At 52.1% G+C, this 19,091-nt stretch overlaps 1 protein-coding gene and 1 non-coding gene across 2 annotated transcripts; both read right to left on the bottom strand.

Moving 5' to 3' along the window:
• Positions 1–6,021: 6,021 nt before the first annotated feature.
• On the bottom strand, positions 6,022–17,666 carry OPTC (opticin). The gene is made up of 8 exons (XM_005891885.3): positions 16,371–17,666; positions 15,555–15,656; positions 13,864–14,074; positions 13,013–13,148; positions 10,852–11,010; positions 9,001–9,203; positions 7,281–7,376; positions 6,022–6,853 (listed from the first exon to the last, which is right to left on the bottom strand). The coding sequence occupies exons 3-8, from the start codon at positions 14,065–14,067 to the stop codon at positions 6,683–6,685; spliced, it is 969 nt and encodes a 322-aa protein (XP_005891947.1). The 5' UTR covers positions 14,068–14,074; positions 15,555–15,656; positions 16,371–17,666; the 3' UTR covers positions 6,022–6,682.
• Positions 15,056–15,158, bottom strand: LOC138991331 (U6 spliceosomal RNA). Its single transcript, XR_011467352.1, has one exon. It is a non-coding gene; the product is annotated as a U6 spliceosomal RNA (small nuclear RNA).
• Positions 17,667–19,091: the final 1,425 nt, after the last annotated feature.

Raw genomic sequence — 19,091 nt, 5'->3', positions numbered from 1 at the left:
TACCAATGCAAGGGAAGGAGCCTATTGTATTCAGGGTGAAAGAAGCGGAAAGAATTTGGTGAATAGAAGATCAGGAGCCAAGAAATTGAGCACAGAGACAATGGGTAGGAAGGGAAGTGGTGTGGGGAAGGGAGGTCTTAGAGGAGTCAGGTGTGTGGGTGCCACCACTGGGGCAGAGAGGGATTAGAAAAGAAGCTGTTTACGATCAGATTTCTGCAGAAGGCTGCCTACCCCCTGCCACGGAGCTGGCCGCATAGTGTTCACTGGGTGTGTTCCCTAAGCAAGGCTCCTATAGGAAGTGTGAGGTTACCAGGAATGTCAGACACCCAGCATCAATCCAAGAGGGCTAGAGGGCTTTGCAGCCAGGCCAAGTTTGAATTTCCATTCAAAGTCGCCTCTTACTTGCTGAGTGACCTTGGACAAGGAACTTAACATCTCAGAGTTCTACAAAATTGAGACAGTGCCCGCTTCATAGAGCTACTTTGGAGATCAAATGTAACCATGCAAGCAATGCCAAGGGCTGGCTGAGGCCAGGCAACAGTGTCCTGCAAATGGTGCCTGGCAAGGTCTAGGCAGCCTGGAGCTCTGGCTCTTACTTAGAACCAGGGGAAGCCACCTTCGTGCACTAGGTAAAGCCCTGCCTGCACAGTGGGGCTTGGACTGAAGAGCGCTGAGGAATTGCGAAGCCTTCGGAAGACTGGATTTCTCCCTATCTTTCTCTGCTGCTGCTGCTTCTGCTAAGTCACTTCAGTCATATCTGACTCTTTGAGACCCCATAGATGGCAGTCTACCAGGCTCCCCCGTCCCTGGGATTCTCTAGGCAGGAACACTGGAGTGGGTTGCCATTTCCTTCTCCAATGCATGAAAGTGAAAGTGAAGTCACCCAGTGTGTCCGACTCTTAGCGATCCCATGGACTGAGCCCTGCCAGGCTCCTATGTCCATGGGATTTTCCAGGCAAAAGAGTACTGGAGCAGGGTGCCATTGCCATCTTTCTCTACCTCCCATAATCTCTGCAGAGATCATGCCCTGATCTGCTGACTTTAAAATGGACCCTATTTTTCAGACGGATTTGTTCAAAGCGTTACCAGAATCCATATGGGCAAGGTGACTTTAAGCCAACTATACAGAGATGATTTGGAAGACTTGAATCCTTAAAGCCAACACTGTTTCCCTCTTCTGAAGGGTGCTTTAGCTTGAACCATCTGTGTAACTGCTTACTACCTTCCTACTTTGCAGAGTGTTTCTGGCATGGGGGCTATGGGCATCCCTTTGTCCTGGCATTTTTATGCATGACCAGGGTCCTACCTCTCCTCTGCTCACGCCAATCCCCACTTCCCTCAGCACTTTCCTCGAGGCCACAAGCTCACCTGCCATTGCTTGTTTCCAGGGTTCAAACCTGCCAACCTGCGTGTCTCCCAGGACATGGCTCTGTGGGAGTTTCTTAGGTCCCCAAGAGAGGTGCTGCCCCTCTGGCAGGCCCTGCACTCCAGGAGCGCATCCTGGGATGCAGTTTCCTCTCTGGGGGAGGGAAGCACTTCCCTTGAGACTCCAAGCCAGTTATTCTTTGGTGGGTGGATACTGATCATGCGCAAGGTGCAACTCAAGAGGTGTTGCTTCTCGGGTCATGAGGGGTCAGGACGGATGTCCATGTCCCAGGTTCCTGGGAGAGTTTGGTCTTTGTTCCTAGACAAGAAAAATAATGAGGATGGGGAGAGATACCTCACCCACCAGGCTTGTTTATGCCTTGAGCCATGGAACTAGGCTGAGCAGCCCCAAGCAGGAGGCAGACAGGGTATGGTGCTGGCATGACTTGCCACACGTCACACAGCACATCAGGGCTTGGGGTGGTCAGACTCAGGGCTCTGGAGTCTCATTCCAGTGTTCTTCCCGGCGTTTCCTCCTGTGTGTAAATTATGTATTAGACACACACCAGAGATGAGGGTTCTGGGCAATGGGGCTGGGACCCGCGGTGCCAGAAGGCTAAGCACTGTTTGCTCCAGGGCCTGGGGCACAGCAGGGGCTGCAGGAAAGGGGCCAGATGCAGAGGGGAAGAGAGAGCAGGTGTAGCATGCTCTGTATGTGTGTGCTGCAGGGTGTGCACACGCGTGTCCCAGCCATAGATGTGGCCATGCCCAGGAGGGATGAACAGGCCGGTCTGAAGACGAGAAGCAGGTCTGAGCTGGGGAGGATGAGCAGTGAGACAGGCAGGACGTGGTCGCTCGGCTGCGTCATCACCCTTGGAAGAGCAGGAAGACTCAGAAGCTGTGGGGAAAGAAGCGGCCCCCCTCCACATGCAGACCCTCTTCAAGCTGCCAGCAGCCGCGGGAGGGAGTCTGTGAGATGGTGGCTCTGGGGGATGGGAAGCTGGTCCGGCTGAGAGAGATGACCTTGAAAGAGGGGAGAGGCCTAACCAGCTGGTGTCTAGTGTGTGGAGCGGGGAGGGGCAGGCCCGGGGGAGGAGAGAGGGAGAGAGCCAGACAGGGTGGGGGGGGGGCAGCAGGCGGGCCCACCCCTGCGGTGCCTCCCTCCTTTGGGCTGGAAGCAGGGACACAGGAGCATGTGGGTGCTGGGCTGGGTGGGGGCCTTGACGGGGTGCAGTGTGTCCTTGAGTCCTCCTCATCACCTCCGGTGCACCATCCGTGTGCAGGCCGGCAGCTCTGCGGGTGGCAGGCGCTTGGCCAGTTTGGGAAATGCTCTCTGCTTTTCAAAGAGCTCTTGGGGAGTGGGGAGGGGGCTGCTGACCCATGGGTCCAGCAGGCAGGGCTGGGATTCCCATTTGTCCTGCGGAGTTCCCAAGTGAAGGTTGTCGCCCCCACTCCCCCTTGTGTTCCTACATGTTAAGTCAACTGGCTCTTGAGCAAATCACTTAGCCTTCCATTTTCTATCTGTAAAGCAGAGATAATAATACCGTCTGCACAGAGTTATAGGGACTATAAATTCAACCCCATATGTCAAAGAGATCAGCAAAGTGCCAATTTACAACATAAGCATAGGGATTATTATTCAGGGAGGAAATTTAAGGGAAGACAAGCAGCAAGGCAAGGTCAGGGTGAGGAAACCCTCTCTGGCTCCTTCCGTCCCCCACCCATCTCTTGCCAGCCCGAGCTGGCTGTGGAGTTGAGGACAGGCGGGCGGACAGGGCGGTCACTGCAAACACTCCCCTTTCACTCTGCCTCTTCCCAGACAGTCACAGAACTGGTCAGGGCTCCTGCCTGGAGCTAGAACCATCCTGAAGGCCACAGGGGTGTTGTGGGGGGGGAGTGCTCCCCTTTTCTCAAGGTTGGCAGGAGGGCCACCAGGAGCCACCCATGAGCAAGGGTCCTCGCCAGGTGTGCCAGGGTGGAGCACGGTGCTGCCTGCCACCGAGGACCTGCACGAGGGAGGCTCTGGGAAGAGGTGGATCTAAGACCAGCACAGCCCTGTCCAGAGGCGTCAGCGGTGAGGCGCTTCCCTGCCTGACTGGACCCCCGCAGCCCACTCCTCTCTGCTCTCGCTTTCCCGCAGGGGTGGCTCATTCCCGTCTTTCCATTCCTCAGGACAGGAGACCCTCAGTTCGGATAAAGAGGCACCCTCTCTTTCCCCTGACAGGCTCCAACCCTAGCTTCTCTAGGTCCCGGAGGAGAGCCCCCAGCTCCTTCAGTGAAGATGTGACAGCTGCTGGGATTTCTCCCCCCCGGCCCGCTCCCTGGGTCACAGGAGGGTCCAGAGATGCATTGTTTAGAATTTCTGCAGGGGGGCGGCCAACAAGGGCATGCTTTCTGTTCCTTGGATTTCCCTAGCCAAAAATAGGGGATTAGTTAGGAGGCAGCTGCAGAGGCAGCAGGCCCTGGGGGAAATTCTACCCCGCACAGCAGGCTCAGCCTCAGGGAGGACACTGCCTGCTGGGCTGGCCTTGACAGCAGTGCCTGCACTGTGTGTGCTGTGAGAACAAGACTCAGTTCCCTGGGCTTAGAGGGCCCCAGGTTTGAATCCTGGCCCTGCCACTTATTAGCTGTGTGGATGTGGGTACCTCCCTTCCATAACCTTGTTTCGCTATCCACAGTATGGAGATCAACATCTCTATTAACTAGAGTGGTGCTTGGGGCTAAAGTGAGTTGATGTGCATAAAAACTCCTAATACACATCTGGCAGATTCCAGGAGTCCAGAAATCCTTAGTCCACTTCTGCTATGTGAGACCAGGGTCAGATGCCTTTCTTAGCACATATTAACCTCGGGGTGTGAGGGTATGATGCAGTTTCTGGTACCGGAGAGCCCCACTTCTGGGAAATTTCTTCGCTTCTTTTTACTGGATTATTTCAAATCAGGGTTTCTTGCACTCAGGGATCTTGTGGTTTCCAGCTGCTGCATGCCAAGGCCATATCATAATCAAATAGAGCGGGATATGGAGGGGGTGCGACTGGGGGATGCGAGAGAGAGAAGAGGTCCTTGGGTCCTGGAATCCTTGGATCCCTAGGGAGAGAGAGAGCAGACACAGCAGCAACTAAACCGGGCCTCCCTCACCACCCACTCACAGCTTGCAACTTGTGTGTGGAGTCTTCTCTAGTTCTCAAATTCTTCATCTGAAGAACGCGAATAACAATCCCTGACTGGTCGGCTGACAGCACTGACCTGCGCCTCCACAGCGCTTGCAGAAGTGCTAGGCAGAGGCAGAGGAGGCAGACACACGGGTCCCCTCCCGTGTGGACCTGTCATCCAGACGTGAGCATCACCTGGGACGCTGAGTGGTTGCTTGGCTGGCTCCCAGTCCTTCAGCTTTCAGCTTAGACATTGGTTCTTCAGGGTCTCTTGGACCCTTAACCGTGTCCCCCTTCTGTAAGGTCTCATAGCATTTTGTATATTCCTTTTACAGTATTTATCATGAGTTGAATAGTGTGTGGTTACTTGTGTGATTATCTGTTCAACACATGTCTTCCACACTCAACTCTAAGTTCCATGAAGAAAAGGAGTGTGTCTGCTGCGTATCATCTGCACATAGCAGGTAGGTGCTGAATAAAACCCTTGCTTGAATGAATACATGAGCTGCCTGCCTCACCGGGTGGCTCAGTGGTTAAGAAGCCACCTGCCAATGCAGGAGATGCAAGAGATGTGGGTTTGATCCCTGTGTTGGGACGATCCCCTGGAGAAGGAAATGGCAACCCGCTCCAGTATTCTTGCCTGGAAAATCCCATGGACAGAGGAGCCTGGGGGGCTACAGTCTGTGGGGTCACAAAGAGTCAGACATGACTGAGCGACTGAGCACACACACCCCTCTTCTATGCTCCAATCAACACCTGATGCCAAGCACTCATCTATTACAACCCCCTTGCCCACAAAGTCCTTATGAGAAGAAAGATGCCATCCCTCCTACCATTATAGTTCCAGGAGTAAGTTGGTTGGATCATAGTTGTCCTCTCTGTTCTCCCAGCACAGTGGGCCCCGCCCTGAATCCAGGAAAGCTGCAGATGAGTAATTGCTGTTTTATTCATTTACCTTTGCACAAGGCTGCCCTCTGGTGGTTAAACACAGAAGAGAGCGTGGCCAGGAAGAGCCAGGAGTAGGTAAGCGCGGCAAGAAGGGCCTCCAGAGGAAGACACATGTCCGTTCTCCATCCTTGGGAAAGGCTCCCTCCAAGTCTAACAGCAAGCCCCGGCATAGGAAAAGCAAGCAGCTTTCAAAAGCCCCAGAAACCCCACCCTACCCCCATTGGGGTGGCCTGGAGATAGGGGGAGGCTAAACAGCTGTTTTCATCCTCAGCGATGCTGGCAAAGGCTTAAGAACAGGCTCTCTCTCTAACAAAATCCTAACACGTAGCGTTTACTAATTCTGTGGTATAAATACTCCCACCGTGGCCAATTTCAAACTACCAGTGTGATGTCACTAAAAGCATGTCATTATATAGTATTTCCACTGCACAAATACCACAGACATAATTAAGTTCAAGAACATGGTTAATAGTAAAAGATGGTAAAATAATTGGGAAGTGATGAGTTTGAGTATTTATTACATTTGTTTTCAACACAGAATATTTAATTGTGAGCTTATATGATTTACTTTTCAATAATGACTGCATTTAACAACTGGCTTGAAAAATTCTGGAAAATTTAATGATCAGTTCTTGCAAGCCTAGTAGTAAGAACTAGCTCCAGGACACGACTGCTTGTTCCCCTTCCTCTTCTCTTTCCGTCCCTCTTCTGCCTCTTACATTATTCTCCTGGCCTTCTGTGTGGGTAGGAGGAATCGGGAATATGGGAAAGAGCTCTGCTGCAGACATCTCTATTCTTTGATCAGGAGCCATAAGGTGTTAAGGAAGGAGGATGGAGAAATGTAAATCTGGCTCCTGGAGGACATTTCAGTGTGTGTGTGTATGCGCACATGTGCGTGTGCATGTGTGCGTGGGTGTATGCACGTGTGCACGCATCTGCATGTGTGTACGTGCGTGCGTGCACGTGTGTGCACATGTCTGCATGTGTGTATGCATGTGTGCGCACCATGTGCGTGTGCATGTGTGTGTGCACGTGTGTGCTTGTCTGTGCGTGCGTGCATGTGTGTGCACACGTGTGCACGTGCGTGTGCATGTGTGTGTGCGCGTGTGTGCCTGTGTGTGTGTGTGTTGAGGCAGGGGGAGCAGTGGGTTTCTGCCACTGGATCTTGAGGCTGACTAACGCCCGGATGAAAGGTCGCTGTTTAGGGGGCGGGCAGACTTAGACAAAGCGGCCCGTGGGGAGCCGAGGCAGGCAGAAATACGCGCTGGGGAAGAGGCTCAGGTTGATGGGGTTGCCGTCCAGGCGGATGTCTTCCAGCGGCCTCCTGGTGTGTCTGTGCTCCTCGGTGTCGCAGAAGGCGTCCCTCTGCATGGTCTCTATCATGTTATTCTGGAGAGAACACACCGAGCGCTGTGTTGCTCCTCTGCCCTCAGGCCTTGCCTCACCAGCTCACCTCCCCTCTGCAGCTGGAGACACCGAGGCCCAGAAGGCCGGGGCCACAAACAAGGAAGGAGGCCGGGGACCCACTGAGGACGGAGAGAGGGGGCACGGAGGTGGGGGGGGCAGAGGGCGAGGGGAGGGGGGCAGGAGTGAGCACTGGGTGAGGTGGGTCAGAACGCGGAGGGGAAGTGTTTTAAAGGGCAGGAAGGGGAAGGAATGAGATGGAGGCTGTAGACAGTGGTCTGAGTGAGACGCGCCAACTCTGCTCGCCGAGCTCTCAGTGACGGAGACCCACCACTGCTGAAGGGGGCTCCCTGCAGTCTGACCTCCACCTTCTGTGCTGTCCAAGACCCCTGTTCTCGGGGAAGCCACTCACCTGCAGGTGCAGTGAGCGCAGGCTCAGGGGCAGGGACGGGGGGATAGCGTCCAGCAGGTTATCCGCCAGGTAGAGGAACTGCAGCTTCTCCAGTGCCTGGGGAGGGGGCAAAGGACACGGGAGGCTGGTGGGCTCTGTGGGGCCCAAGAAGTGAGGGGCACTGATGTGACCCCACTCCTCCACTCCTGGGCCCGTCTCCTGGGCCTCAGCCAGGTGCCGGATTCTGAGCTGGGTGCTTCAGGGACGGTTCATCCCCTCCCGCCAGATGCAAAAGGAACAGCTGCTGCAGCTGAAGTTCATGAAGGAGCTCAGCAGTATCGGGGGGACTCTGGGAGGAGCAAGCAAGGGGCAGGGATGGCTGGGAAATAGGCCGGCAGGACATTCGGGCCCAGCTTCAACATCCCTGCTATCAGAAGGGACTTTCCCAAGTGAAAAGTCTCCAGAAAAGAAAAAAAGTCTCCAGATGCTAAAACTGGACCAAATATGGAGAGCTCGGATGGGAGATACTCGGACCAGCATAAGGAGAGCCGCAGGCACGATGGAGAAGATTGTGCATGTGAGTGTGACAGCCGGGGTGTCAGTCTCACTCACAGCTCTCTCCGTTCCCCCACTGGGACTGCCCCCAGGGCTCCCTGGACCGCTGAGTGGGCAGCCCAGGGGGCTGTATCCGTGCATGCGTTTAGCCCTTCCCATTGAAACTGGCCAGCCAGGGACCAACCAGATTGTCTCTCTTGAGAAATTGCTCCTAGAAGGACAAAGCTTGGTCAGTTAGTGGTGGGTTCTGAAAACAAAAAGATGTGCAGAGTGAGAGCAGGAATCAGTACAACTCCAAGTCAAGTCACATGTTAGTCCAAGTTTCTGGGGAGCAGAAGGTGAGTGTGTGGGAAACACTGGTGCCCAGGGAGGTGAGTGAGCAGTTGCAGAGAAGGAACCCGAGAGGCCAGGTGCCCCAAGAGGGAGAGGGGGAGTTGCTGGTGGCTTAGATGAAGAAAATGCGGCTTGGCTTTTCTGGTGAGTGGCCTGAGGGGAGCTCTAAAAACCGTTCTCTATCCACTTGACCCGGAAATCAAGAGGTTTAAATCTTCTTGTTCACGTTAAGAACTTTTGTGAAACTGCCCACGTCATTCAGGGTATGCATATCTGAAGGCCACCAAGTATCTGAAAGATGTCACTTTACAGAAGCAATATGCACCGCCATTCCACTGTTACAGTGGCAGGTGTGCCCAGGCCGAAGGGGCTGGATGCAGGGTCCGTGGCCCAAAGAGTGCTGAATTTTTACTGCACATGCTCAGAAATGCAGAGAGTAATGCTGTACTGAAAGACTTAGATCTCTGGCCACTCAGCTTCTCATGTGAACAAAGCCCCGAAGATGCAGCTCGGGACTTGGATCAACACAGACATGAGCTCCCCCTGCCACGTTGAGATGACCCTTACTGAAAAAGAACAGATTGTTCCTAAACCAGAAGAGGACGTCTGCACAGAAGAAAAAGATATCCTTTCAGAAGAAACAGAAGAAACAAAAACTGATGGCCTGGGAATAAAGGCCACAAAAAATAAATGCAAATAAAAGCAAAAGATAAAAAAAAAAGAAAATGACATTTGACTTTCATGCCCCAGAGCAGGGTTGGGACAGAGACATTCCACGAGGGCCAGGTGCATGTGTGTGTGGCTGTGGGCCCTGGTGGCGTGCAGCAGACAGGGATGCCAGGCCTTGGCTCACCCTGAAGGCTTCAGGCTGTATCCCTGAGCTCTGGAGCCGATTCATGCGGACGTCCAGGACCTCGATGCTGGTGGGCAGTGCGGGCAGTGCCACGAGCTTGTTCTCAGGGAGGATCAGATCCCGCAGAGCAGGCAGCAGGCGAAGGGCCTTGTCATCGATGGAGGAGATGGAATTGCCAGAGAGGTCAATCCTCTTCAGTTTTGCTAAGAGGTGCAGAGCAGAACACAGGGACACACCATCTCCCCTTGCTCCTGCTGGAGCTGCCCGCGCCCTTCTCCTGTCTCAGCACAGGGAAGGCGAGCCAGCACTCCACATGCACCAGGGTCAAACCAGAAGGAAGAACTTGGTAAAACTGGGAAAGTCCTCAGGTTCCGTGATGCCTTTCCCTGGAGTGTTCTGCCCTGTGTGGATGGGCTTGGAAGAAGGCTTTGAGGGTAAGACCCAACAGGTACAGGAATTTCTGGATCCATTCTACCTGTTAGTTTACACAAACTAACAAAAGAACCCAAAAAACTCTGAGGCCCGGGAAGCCTGTCAGCAATGAGAGGTAGAATCTGGGTTATAGACCAGCTTTAGCATGGTTTTGTTCAGAGGCCAGGAGGGCAGAGAGCTACAGCTGCTAGGACAGCCTGAAAACAGGCTTGCTCATAGCTTCTCCTCCCCAGCTTCCTATAGCTTTGTGGAGCAAAAACAAGAGCAGGTCACTTCTGCCATAGAAAAACCTTCAAGGCCAGGAATTAGACTAATTTCCAGGCTGGAGAGACTGAAAGGGCCGACACAGGTGGGGCATGCTAATGACTGCTCAGTGTGGCTGAGTGGCAAGGGGATGAACCGAGGGGTTCCCTCTGCCCACCCACTCTTTTCTTTGCCAGGACATACTCACATATACATACACATACTCACATATACATATATACATACTCACATATACATACACATACTCACATATACATACACGTACTCACATAAACATACACGTACTCACATATACATACACGTACTCACATATACATACACATATACATATATACACATACTCACATATACATACACATACTCACATATACATACACATACTCACATATACATATATACATACTCACATATACATACACATACTCACATATACATATATACATACTCACATATACATATATACATACTCACATATACATACACATACTCACATATACATACACATACTCACATATACATATATACATACTCACATATACATATATACATACTCACATATACATACACATACTCACATATACATACACGTACTCACATATACATACACGTACTCACATATACATATATACATACTCACATATACACACACATACTCACATATACACACACATACTCACATATACATACACATACTCACATATACATACACATACTCACATATACATATATACATACTCACATATACATACACATACTCACATATACATATATACATACACATATATATACATATATACATACTCACATATACATATATGCATACTCACATATACATATATACATACTCACATATACATACACATACTCACATATACATACACATACTCACATATACATACACATACTCACATATACATATACACATACTCACATATACATACACATACTCACATATACATACACATACTCACATATACATATACACATACTCACATATACATACACATACTCACATATACATACACATACTCACATATACATATACACATACTCACATATACATACACATACTCACATATACATACACATACTCACATATACATATACACATACTCACATATACATACACATACTCACATATACATATATACATACTCAGCCCTTTGAAGTCTCCAGCCCGAATATGGCTGATGCGGTTGAACCGAGCGTATAAGTAGGCAGTCGTCTGGGGAAGAGGAGGGATGGTCTCCAGGTCCGCGTCGTCACAGTACACAGAGGAACCGAGGCACACGCAGATCAGACAGGTCGGCAGGCCTGGTCCAGGTGGAGGAGAGAACAAAGGGAGACCCCCCCACACCCTCGTGAGACCCCCTCAGCCTCTGGGACCAGTGAGAGACACACACACACACACACACACACGCCCATGAGACTCCCTCAGTTTCTGGGACCCGTGGGAGACACACACACACACACACACCCCGTGAGACTCCGTCAGCCTCTGGGACCAAAGGCCCTGGCCAAGGAGTGTCTGAGCTGAGGTCCCCCGTGTCCCTCGGGCTGCCACCCAGACCGACTGTCACAGTGCCCCCGGAAGTGCTGCTGGCTGCCCCGGTCTGGCACTCAGCCATTGACTTCGAGAAGCAGAGCCTCCCTCAATTATTACCGTTATGATCCAAGCCCTTAGTGCCCTCATCAGACCCTGGTCCTGTGTAGATTTACCCGGGCCTATGTGGGTATTTCTAGGACATTTAGGTGCAGCCACAGAGGTGGATGTGTTCGTCTCCTTTCCATGGGGCTTCTCACTGGCCCCCAAGTGCACTGCAGATGATACAAAGCCAGTGCAATGGCCAAAGGCTCTGCTACTTGCCTTGTGGGAGAGGAATTAGGTTTTAGGTGGCTCCAAAAACCATAATAGAGTCAAGGTGGAGTGGACACTAACTGTCTAGGATTCATTTCCCGTTCTTATGATATCAGCATCTCAGTTTGCTGTTGGGAAACATCCCTCCCCTCTTCTCAGTCTATGACCAGTGGTCATGAGACTTAGGCCAGGCCACTGAGCTCAGACTGGCTTTAACGAGTTGGGATGGTTTTATTGAATACTGTAGACAGTCTCTATCTCTTGCTGTTAGAAAGGACTGCTGCTGCTGCTGCTGCTAAGTCGCTTTAGTCGTGTCCAACTCTGTGAGACCCCATAGATGGCAGCCCACCAGGCTCCCCCGTCCCTGGGATTCTCCAGGCAAGAACACTGGAGTGGGTTGCCATTTCCTTCTCCAACGCATGAAAGCAAAAAGTGAAAGGGAAGTCGCTCAGTCGTGTCTGACTCTTAGCGACCTCATGGACTGCAGCCTACCAGGGTTTTGCCTGGGATTTTCCAGGCAAGAGTACTGGAGTGGGGTGCCATCGCCTTCTCCGCTTAGAAAGGACAGAGTTTGCTAAAGACCACTGCTAGTCCAGCTCAAGGAGGAACTCTGTTGGTAGTGGCAAGGACTCAAGATTAAGAGACAGCTTTTCCTCACCAGCCATGAGTTGACAGTGTACTTATCCCCAGGCCTTGGATGGCAGGTCAAGCTGAGGCCCTTTAAACCTGGGAGGTCATAGATTCCTGCCTAAAGTGTTTTCTCTAATGATGCCTCATTACCCTGTACCCACTCAAGGCAAACATCTCCAGAGAAGAATAGGAGCTGAGAACAAGCAATTCCGGAATTAACTGCATCCTCCTGTGCCTCAGTTCTGACCCGCAGCAGAGTGCCAACCCCCTACTGATGGATATGCCAGCATCTGAGTCTCCAGGAGGGCCTCAGGGAGTAGGGGAGAAGATACTAGGGAAGGAATTCAAGTTGAAAAGCAAAATAAATTCTTCATTTGCCCCCATGCCAAATGACAGCCACAAAGTTATTTATTCTTCTGTACAGGTTTTAAATTGTCTCTAATCTAATTACCACTCAACCTGCTCCCCCAGCGATGCCATTAATTAAGGCAGGTGGCTTTGCTAGGCACAGAGGAGTTCTTGCTTTCTTTGCCTTCCATCCAGGTTGTGCATTCAGGCAGAAGCATCAGGAACAGTCAGCCTCTCCCTTTGTTTCCCACGCTCCCCCCACCCCCCCCCCGACCCCCGCAGCTGTTTGCCCTTCTCTCCCTGACCCTCTGCTCTCCACCCCACGCTCCCCCCCGCCCCGAGCCCCGCAGCTGTTTGCCCTTCTCTCCCTGACCCTCTGCTCTCCACCCCTGACGACACTCCTCTTTGGCATCCCTGGTGCTCGGTCGTGGCTACCCAGGCTGTGACCCGTGGCTACTGAGACCGTGCCTGTGAACTTACCGTGGTTGGCCGGGGCAGCCAGCAGCCCTAGTGCCGGAGGCCTGGCCGTGGTGGGGTTTGAAGGGAGCGTCCTTGCAGCTTCTGTGCTCTGAGTAAAACGTGTCCTGGTGAGAGAAGCCAGGCTGGTCCCTTTAACCTGGAGACACAGCACACAGTAAGTCAGTTTTTGCCTGAGAGGAACTTTGTAGTCTGGGAACGTCAGCAACCAATTCCAAGCTTACAGACAGTCCCTGTGGAGAATGGTGGAGGGTGGGCAGAAAGTGTGACAGGCAAGGACTTTCTGAGCGTCTGGTCTCTCATCACGTTATGGAGGCGGAAATGGAGGTCCAGACAGGGAGGGCCTGAGCTCAGGGGCCGCAGGCAGCCAAGCTGGTGGGAGAGCTAGGATCAATCTCCAGACCCCCTGACCGGGGACCTTCCCTTGCCTGGGGATCAGGCTCACACAGCAAAAGAGCGTAGTCTTCACGTCAGCCCCTGTGCAGGGAGGCAGGGCTGAGGAATGGACTTCTGAACTGAAGGCAGTCTAGGACAGGCTGTGGCACTCCTTTTTGCTAGGAGAATGTGAGGACACTGCTGATGTTCCAGTGAGATATATTTTGTGGTCTCACTTGAAGGCCGAGGGAGGGAGGGATGTGTGACTTCTAAGGGAAGGCTCACAATTGTTGCTACAAATTTGAAGTTTTGTGTCTTCTTTCTTAGCATTATGTGACAGTTTCCTGTGGAGGAACAAGAATTTCACTTCCCAGAGAAAGAGGGAGGCTTGAGACAGCTGATTACGAGGTAGAGAGGGACCAGGCCTCTGGTTCCCAGTTTCTTTCAGGGAACGCAGTGAGTCTGCTGCATGGCCTCACCTGGGGGAGCTGGTCCCCGTAGTCTGTGAGCTCATCATAGTTGCTTGGATCGATGACCTCATCATAGTTGTCCAGGCTCAGGACATAGTCCCCCAGATGCAGAATGGCATAAGGATCGCCTTCCCTCTCCTCCTTTGAGAGAGATGCTGTCCTTGCTTCCTGCAGCATCAGGATCAGAAGGCTCAGTAAGGCCAGGAGCTTCATGGGGGTCCTGGCAGGTGGGAGTGGAATGAGAATGGAGCCGAATCACTAAGGTGTCCAGTCCTGGGGGAAGAGCTCACAGACTCATCCGACTTCCACCCCTATGCTCGCAGACCCTGAAGCTGTTCGTCACACATAGTGTCTTCAGTGTGAGTGCAGGCTCCCTCCACGCTGGGGCTACATCTCAGGGGACGTCTCCTGTCGGCCCCACTTTAGTCTCGTCCACACACTGATACTCATTCACGTGCGCAGGAATGTGCAGGCACCTGGCAAAATCTCATTTACTCATCTCAACACACACACTCATGCGTGTCCCCCTGTCTACATCACTCCCTACTAACTAGGCATACACAGATGTGCTCTCTTATACAGTCACCCATTCAGAGTACAACTATAAGCCACTACACTAGATTTAGAGAAACTTCACCATTAAGGAAACCTGTGGTTTTTAAGAAGATCATTCATTCATTCTTGCCTTTGCCTGACAAACATGTATGAGCTATCTTAATAGTCCCAGGCCCTGGATTTGTCTCTGGGGGCACAGAAATAAATAGGGCAAGCCTAGTTCCAGGAATGCCTGATCCATTTAGGGAACATAGGCTTAAAAATTGATTCCGGTTAGAAGTGATTACAGAAAAGAATGTTAGTTTTAAAATGTATTTATGAACGCAGCTTTTTAGAAACAAAAGATTACAGAAACAAAAGAACTCTTTTGTGTATGGTTGTACACACCCAGAAAGTTCCGTAGGTATCTCTGTACAGATGAGTTCAAATGTTCACGCATGTTCATCCACATATGCACAGAGGGGTCAGGGAATGTGTGTCGTGTGGGTGTGAGGCGCCTGGTGTATTTCTGATAACGCATCTTTCCCCAAAGTCAGCTGCGCGAGTCTCTAGGAGACTCTTTTTTTCTTCAATTTTTAAAATTGAAGTATAGTTGATTTACAGTGATGGGCCAATCTCTGCTGTATAGCAAAGTGATTCAGTTATAAAAAATATGGAATGCTTCATGAATTTGCATGTTATCCTTGTGCAGGGACCATGCTAATCTTCTGTATCATCCCAATTTTATTTTTTCATTTTGTAATCGGATGATAATTGCTTTACAATGTTGTGTTGGTTTCTGCCATACAACTCGAACCAGTCATAATTACATTGATACAGTGTGTGTGTGTGTGTGTGTGTGTGTAGCGCATATATATATGTGTTGCTAAAGCGAGCACTTTCCCTCTTTCTTAATTTTTGCTGGGCAAGGGGGTAAGCCCCCATCCATAGCAAGAGCTGTCTCTTCCACTTACCTCCGACACCTTACTCCAAACCAAATTATATAATCAAAAAAATCTTGAAGAAGAAAGCCCTAAGACGAGTTACTGCCGCCCTCCAACCTCAACGCCAACACCCCACCCCACTGTGCCCGGTGCTCCCCTCCGCCCACACTCACCCTCCCTTGCGCACCAATAGGCCTAACACCTCAAAGCCCACAACCTTACCCTGTAGACTCTGGGTTCCAAATGGAGCCTCACAGCTTCCAGAGAGGCGGGAACTCTGACGGGGAAGTTATGACCCTCTGAGGGGCCTGGGTAGAAGGTTGCCTGGGGAGGGCGGGGAGCGAGTCAAGCCAATGACTTCTCTCTTTCCTGAGGTCCAGCCGTTTCTTCTCCCCTTTCCTCAGCAGGTCCCTCACGTCACCCCTCTGCTTGGTTGGAAAGACTCTCTCTCTCCCTCCCCCCAGCCCTCCCCTCCCAGCCCCACACGGACCCCTCCCACCTCCACCTCATCCTTTCCTCTCTCTGTCTGCTGTCTGTCTCTTTTTCTGGCCCACTTTCTTTGAGGGGGCAGGTGGCTACCACCCCTGCACGGGACACCCACCCCTCAGATCCTGCACTCTCCAAGAAGAGAAGGCAGCCGTGGGGCTTTGTGGAGGGACGGAGCTCGCCTTTCCAGCTTTCTTCAGCCTGAGAGTGACGCGGCTTTGGTTTCAGAGATGGAATCCAAAGATATAAAGAGGCTCACCTGAGGTACTCTGACCAGCGCCACTACCTGCCACCTGGACCTCTAATATGGGACTATAAGTACACAAAAATCACCACAGGGAGAGACATTCAAAGAGGAGATGAACAGGGGATGCGGTAGAATTTGAAAGCCAGCTTCAAGCTCTCTGACAATGATGGAGAGGAAGATACAGGAAACTCTCCGGACCTACACGAATGGGCCCTAGAAAAGCATTTCCTGATCATAAACACCAGAAAGCATCGTGTGGGGTCCTCAGGTGTCTGAGGAGAATCTCCCCGCTCCGGGGTCCTTACCAAAGACGCACTTCTTGGGAGAGACTCTTCTTTCCCTGGTGCTTTTGGCAAGTCCCTGCTGAAGGCAGTGGGAAGGAGCTCAGACACCCTCCTCCTGATTCTGCCGGCCTGTATACATGGTTTGCCCAGGTTCTTAGATGATGCTCCTCCTCTCTGCTTCCTCCCACTAACCACGTACTAAATCCCAGCTGCATGGGTCTCAGGATCATTAATTAATCATTCAGTTCAGTTCAGTTCAGTTCAGTCACTCTGTCATGCCCGACTCTTTGTGACCCCATGAATCACAGCACGCCAGGCCTCCCTGTCCATCACCAACTCCCAGAGTACACTCAAACCCATGTCCATTGAGTCAGTGATGCCATCCAGCCATCTCATCCTCTGTTGTCCCCTTCTCCTTCTGCCCCCAATCCCTCCCAGCATCAGAGTCTTTTCCAATGAGTCAACTCTTCACATGAGGTGGCCAAAATATTGGAGTTTCAGCTTCAGCATCAGTCCTTCCAATGAATACCCAGGATTGATCTCCTTTAGGATGGACTGGTTGGATCTCCTTGCAGTCCATGGGACTCTCAAGAGTCTTCTCCAACACCACAGTTCAAAAGCATCAATTCTTCAGCACTCAGCTTTCTTCACAGTCCAACTCTCACATCCATACATGACCACTGGAAAAACCATAGCCTTGACTAGACGGACCTTTGTTGGCAAAGTAATAATTTTAGGATCATTTAATCCAAATCTTTTATAGTACAGGTGGAGAATCAGAGGCCTAGCAAAGAGGTGACTTGCCCAAGATCACATAGAGGCAGCGTCAGGTCCTAAATCCTTAATTCATATGACCCCTGCCTTCTTTTGGAGAAGGAAATGGGAACCCACTCCAGTATTCTTGCCTGGAGAATCCCAGGGACAGAGGAGACTGGTGGGCTGCGGTCTATGGGGTCGCAGAGTCGGACACGACTGAAGCGACTTAGCAGCAGCAGCAGCAGCAGCTGCCTGCTTTGCTTCACCCTAGAAGTCCTGAGGCCATGCGTCCCTGTGCCCTCAGAACAGATGGCCCTGGCAGAACTCATCTCTGCCCTGGCACATACCTGAAGGGGCAGAGCTAATAGCCTGGCCCAAGGGCCAGAGCCTGGCTTGCAGTGTTCCTGGGCACCAGCTGGAATGGAGGGGCTTTCCCAGCCCAGGACCATTGTCTCCAGAGCAAAACCTGTTCCTGATCCCCCGGCAGACCCCCGCACGAGGAGAGACACAGAAGGCTCTGCTGGTGGAGAGATGGCCCTGGAGCCAGGGAGGTGCCCAGGAAGTCGACGGTGCATGCGGTGGGCGGTCCTCAACCTTCTCCACAGCCGAGGCTCCGCGTTCAGATCCCCCGGCCCACTCCAGTCAGCCGGGCGTCACCCCTCCACCGCCGTACCGCTTGTTCCCTGAGAAGAAAGTGGTGTGACTGCTCCTTCATCTCCCCTGCAGTCTGCCCCCGCTCCCCTGGGCTGCACCCCCAGCTCTCCTGCTCTCGGGTCTACGGCTGTGTCCTGTGGCCCCTGCAAGCCCCGCGCCCGCTCTCGCTCTCGGCTGCTTCTGGTCCCGCCGCGCATGCGCCAGTTCCGTGCTCCTCTGGCCCCCGCTGAGCCGCTTCTGATTCAGGCTTCAGGTTCTAGATCCTCAACCCCTTCTACTCTTGGCTTCACAAACACACCCAACACGCTGTCTGGTTACCATGGATTGCAGGGAGGGTCCATGGTGTGTGTGTGTGTGTGTGAGGGTCCACGGGGTGTGTGTGCGTGCGTGTGTGTGAGGGCCCGTGGGGGGTCTGTGTGTGAGAGAGAGGGTCCATGGTGTGTGTGTGTGTGTGTGTGTGTGTGTGAGGGTCCATGGTGTGTGTGTGAGGGTCCATGGTGTGTGTGTGTGTGAGGGCCCATGGTATGTGTGTGTGTGTGTGCGTGTCTGTGAGGGCCCATGGTGTGTGTGTGTGTGTGTGTGTGTGTGAGGGCCCATGGTATGTGTGTGTGTGTGTGCGTGTCTGTGAGGGCCCATGGTGTGTGTGTGTGTGTGTGTGTGTGTGTGAGGGCCCATGGTATGTGTGTGTGTGTGCGTGTCTATGAGGGCCCATGGTGTGTATGTGTGTGTGTGTGTGAGGGTCCATGGTGTGTGTGTGTGTCTGTGAGGGTCCTTGGTGTGTGTGTGTGTGTGAGGGCCCGTGGTATGTGTGTGTGTGATCTGTGTGGGAACCGTCTAACCGTCCTGCTGTTGTTCCAGGCAGCTCAGCCCTGGAGAGCCACTCTAATCCGAGCCTCGTTAGGAGGAGCAGGAGGCGTGATGATGGAGTGGAGGTGGCAGGCCCTGGGGACAGAGGTCTGGGGCAGGGTGACCCCATTGCCTCCCTGTTCATGGGCACAGAGAGAGAGAGAGGCAGAGGTGGAAGTGTCAGAAACTCCCCTGCTTTTTGGACAGCAGGGGTCTATTTCCTGCCGAGGGCTTGTAGCCACATAAATCCATGACTGCAAATCATTCTTCTTCTTCTCTCAGACACACACACACGGTAGACTCCATGTCTTCCGATCTTTTTCTCAAGCTGGTTCCCTTCTTTCCTGCTTATGTGCTTTTTCCTCCTCCCACCTGGCAAAATCTGATTCAAATCTTAAGATCCAGGGCAAATGATAGGAACCATTCTGGCTTCTCCCAGGCAGAAGGAGATACCCTCTCCACAGTGCTTTTTGTACCCAGCATTAT

This window comes from Bos mutus, chromosome 16, assembly GCF_027580195.1.
Source record: "Bos mutus isolate GX-2022 chromosome 16, NWIPB_WYAK_1.1, whole genome shotgun sequence".
Classification (NCBI taxonomy): domain Eukaryota; kingdom Metazoa; phylum Chordata; class Mammalia; order Artiodactyla; family Bovidae; genus Bos; species Bos mutus.
This window is presented reverse-complemented; position numbering and strand designations above follow the sequence as displayed.

What these genes read in the sequence shown, in the direction of transcription:
- OPTC (XM_005891885.3), bottom strand. Translation starts at nt 14,067, where the DNA reads ATGAAGCTCCTGGCCTTACTGAGCCTTCTGATCCTGATGCTGCAGGAA. An exon ending in TACAGCCTGAAGCCTTCAGG is followed by an intron (nt 7,377 to 9,000) that starts GTGAGCCAAGGC and finishes CCCCCTCCCCAG; the next exon opens with GCACTGGAGAAGCTGCAGTT. An exon ending in TGCGCTCACTGCACCTGCAG is followed by an intron (nt 6,854 to 7,280) that starts GTGAGTGGCTTC and finishes TGTTCTCTCCAG; the next exon opens with AATAACATGATAGAGACCAT.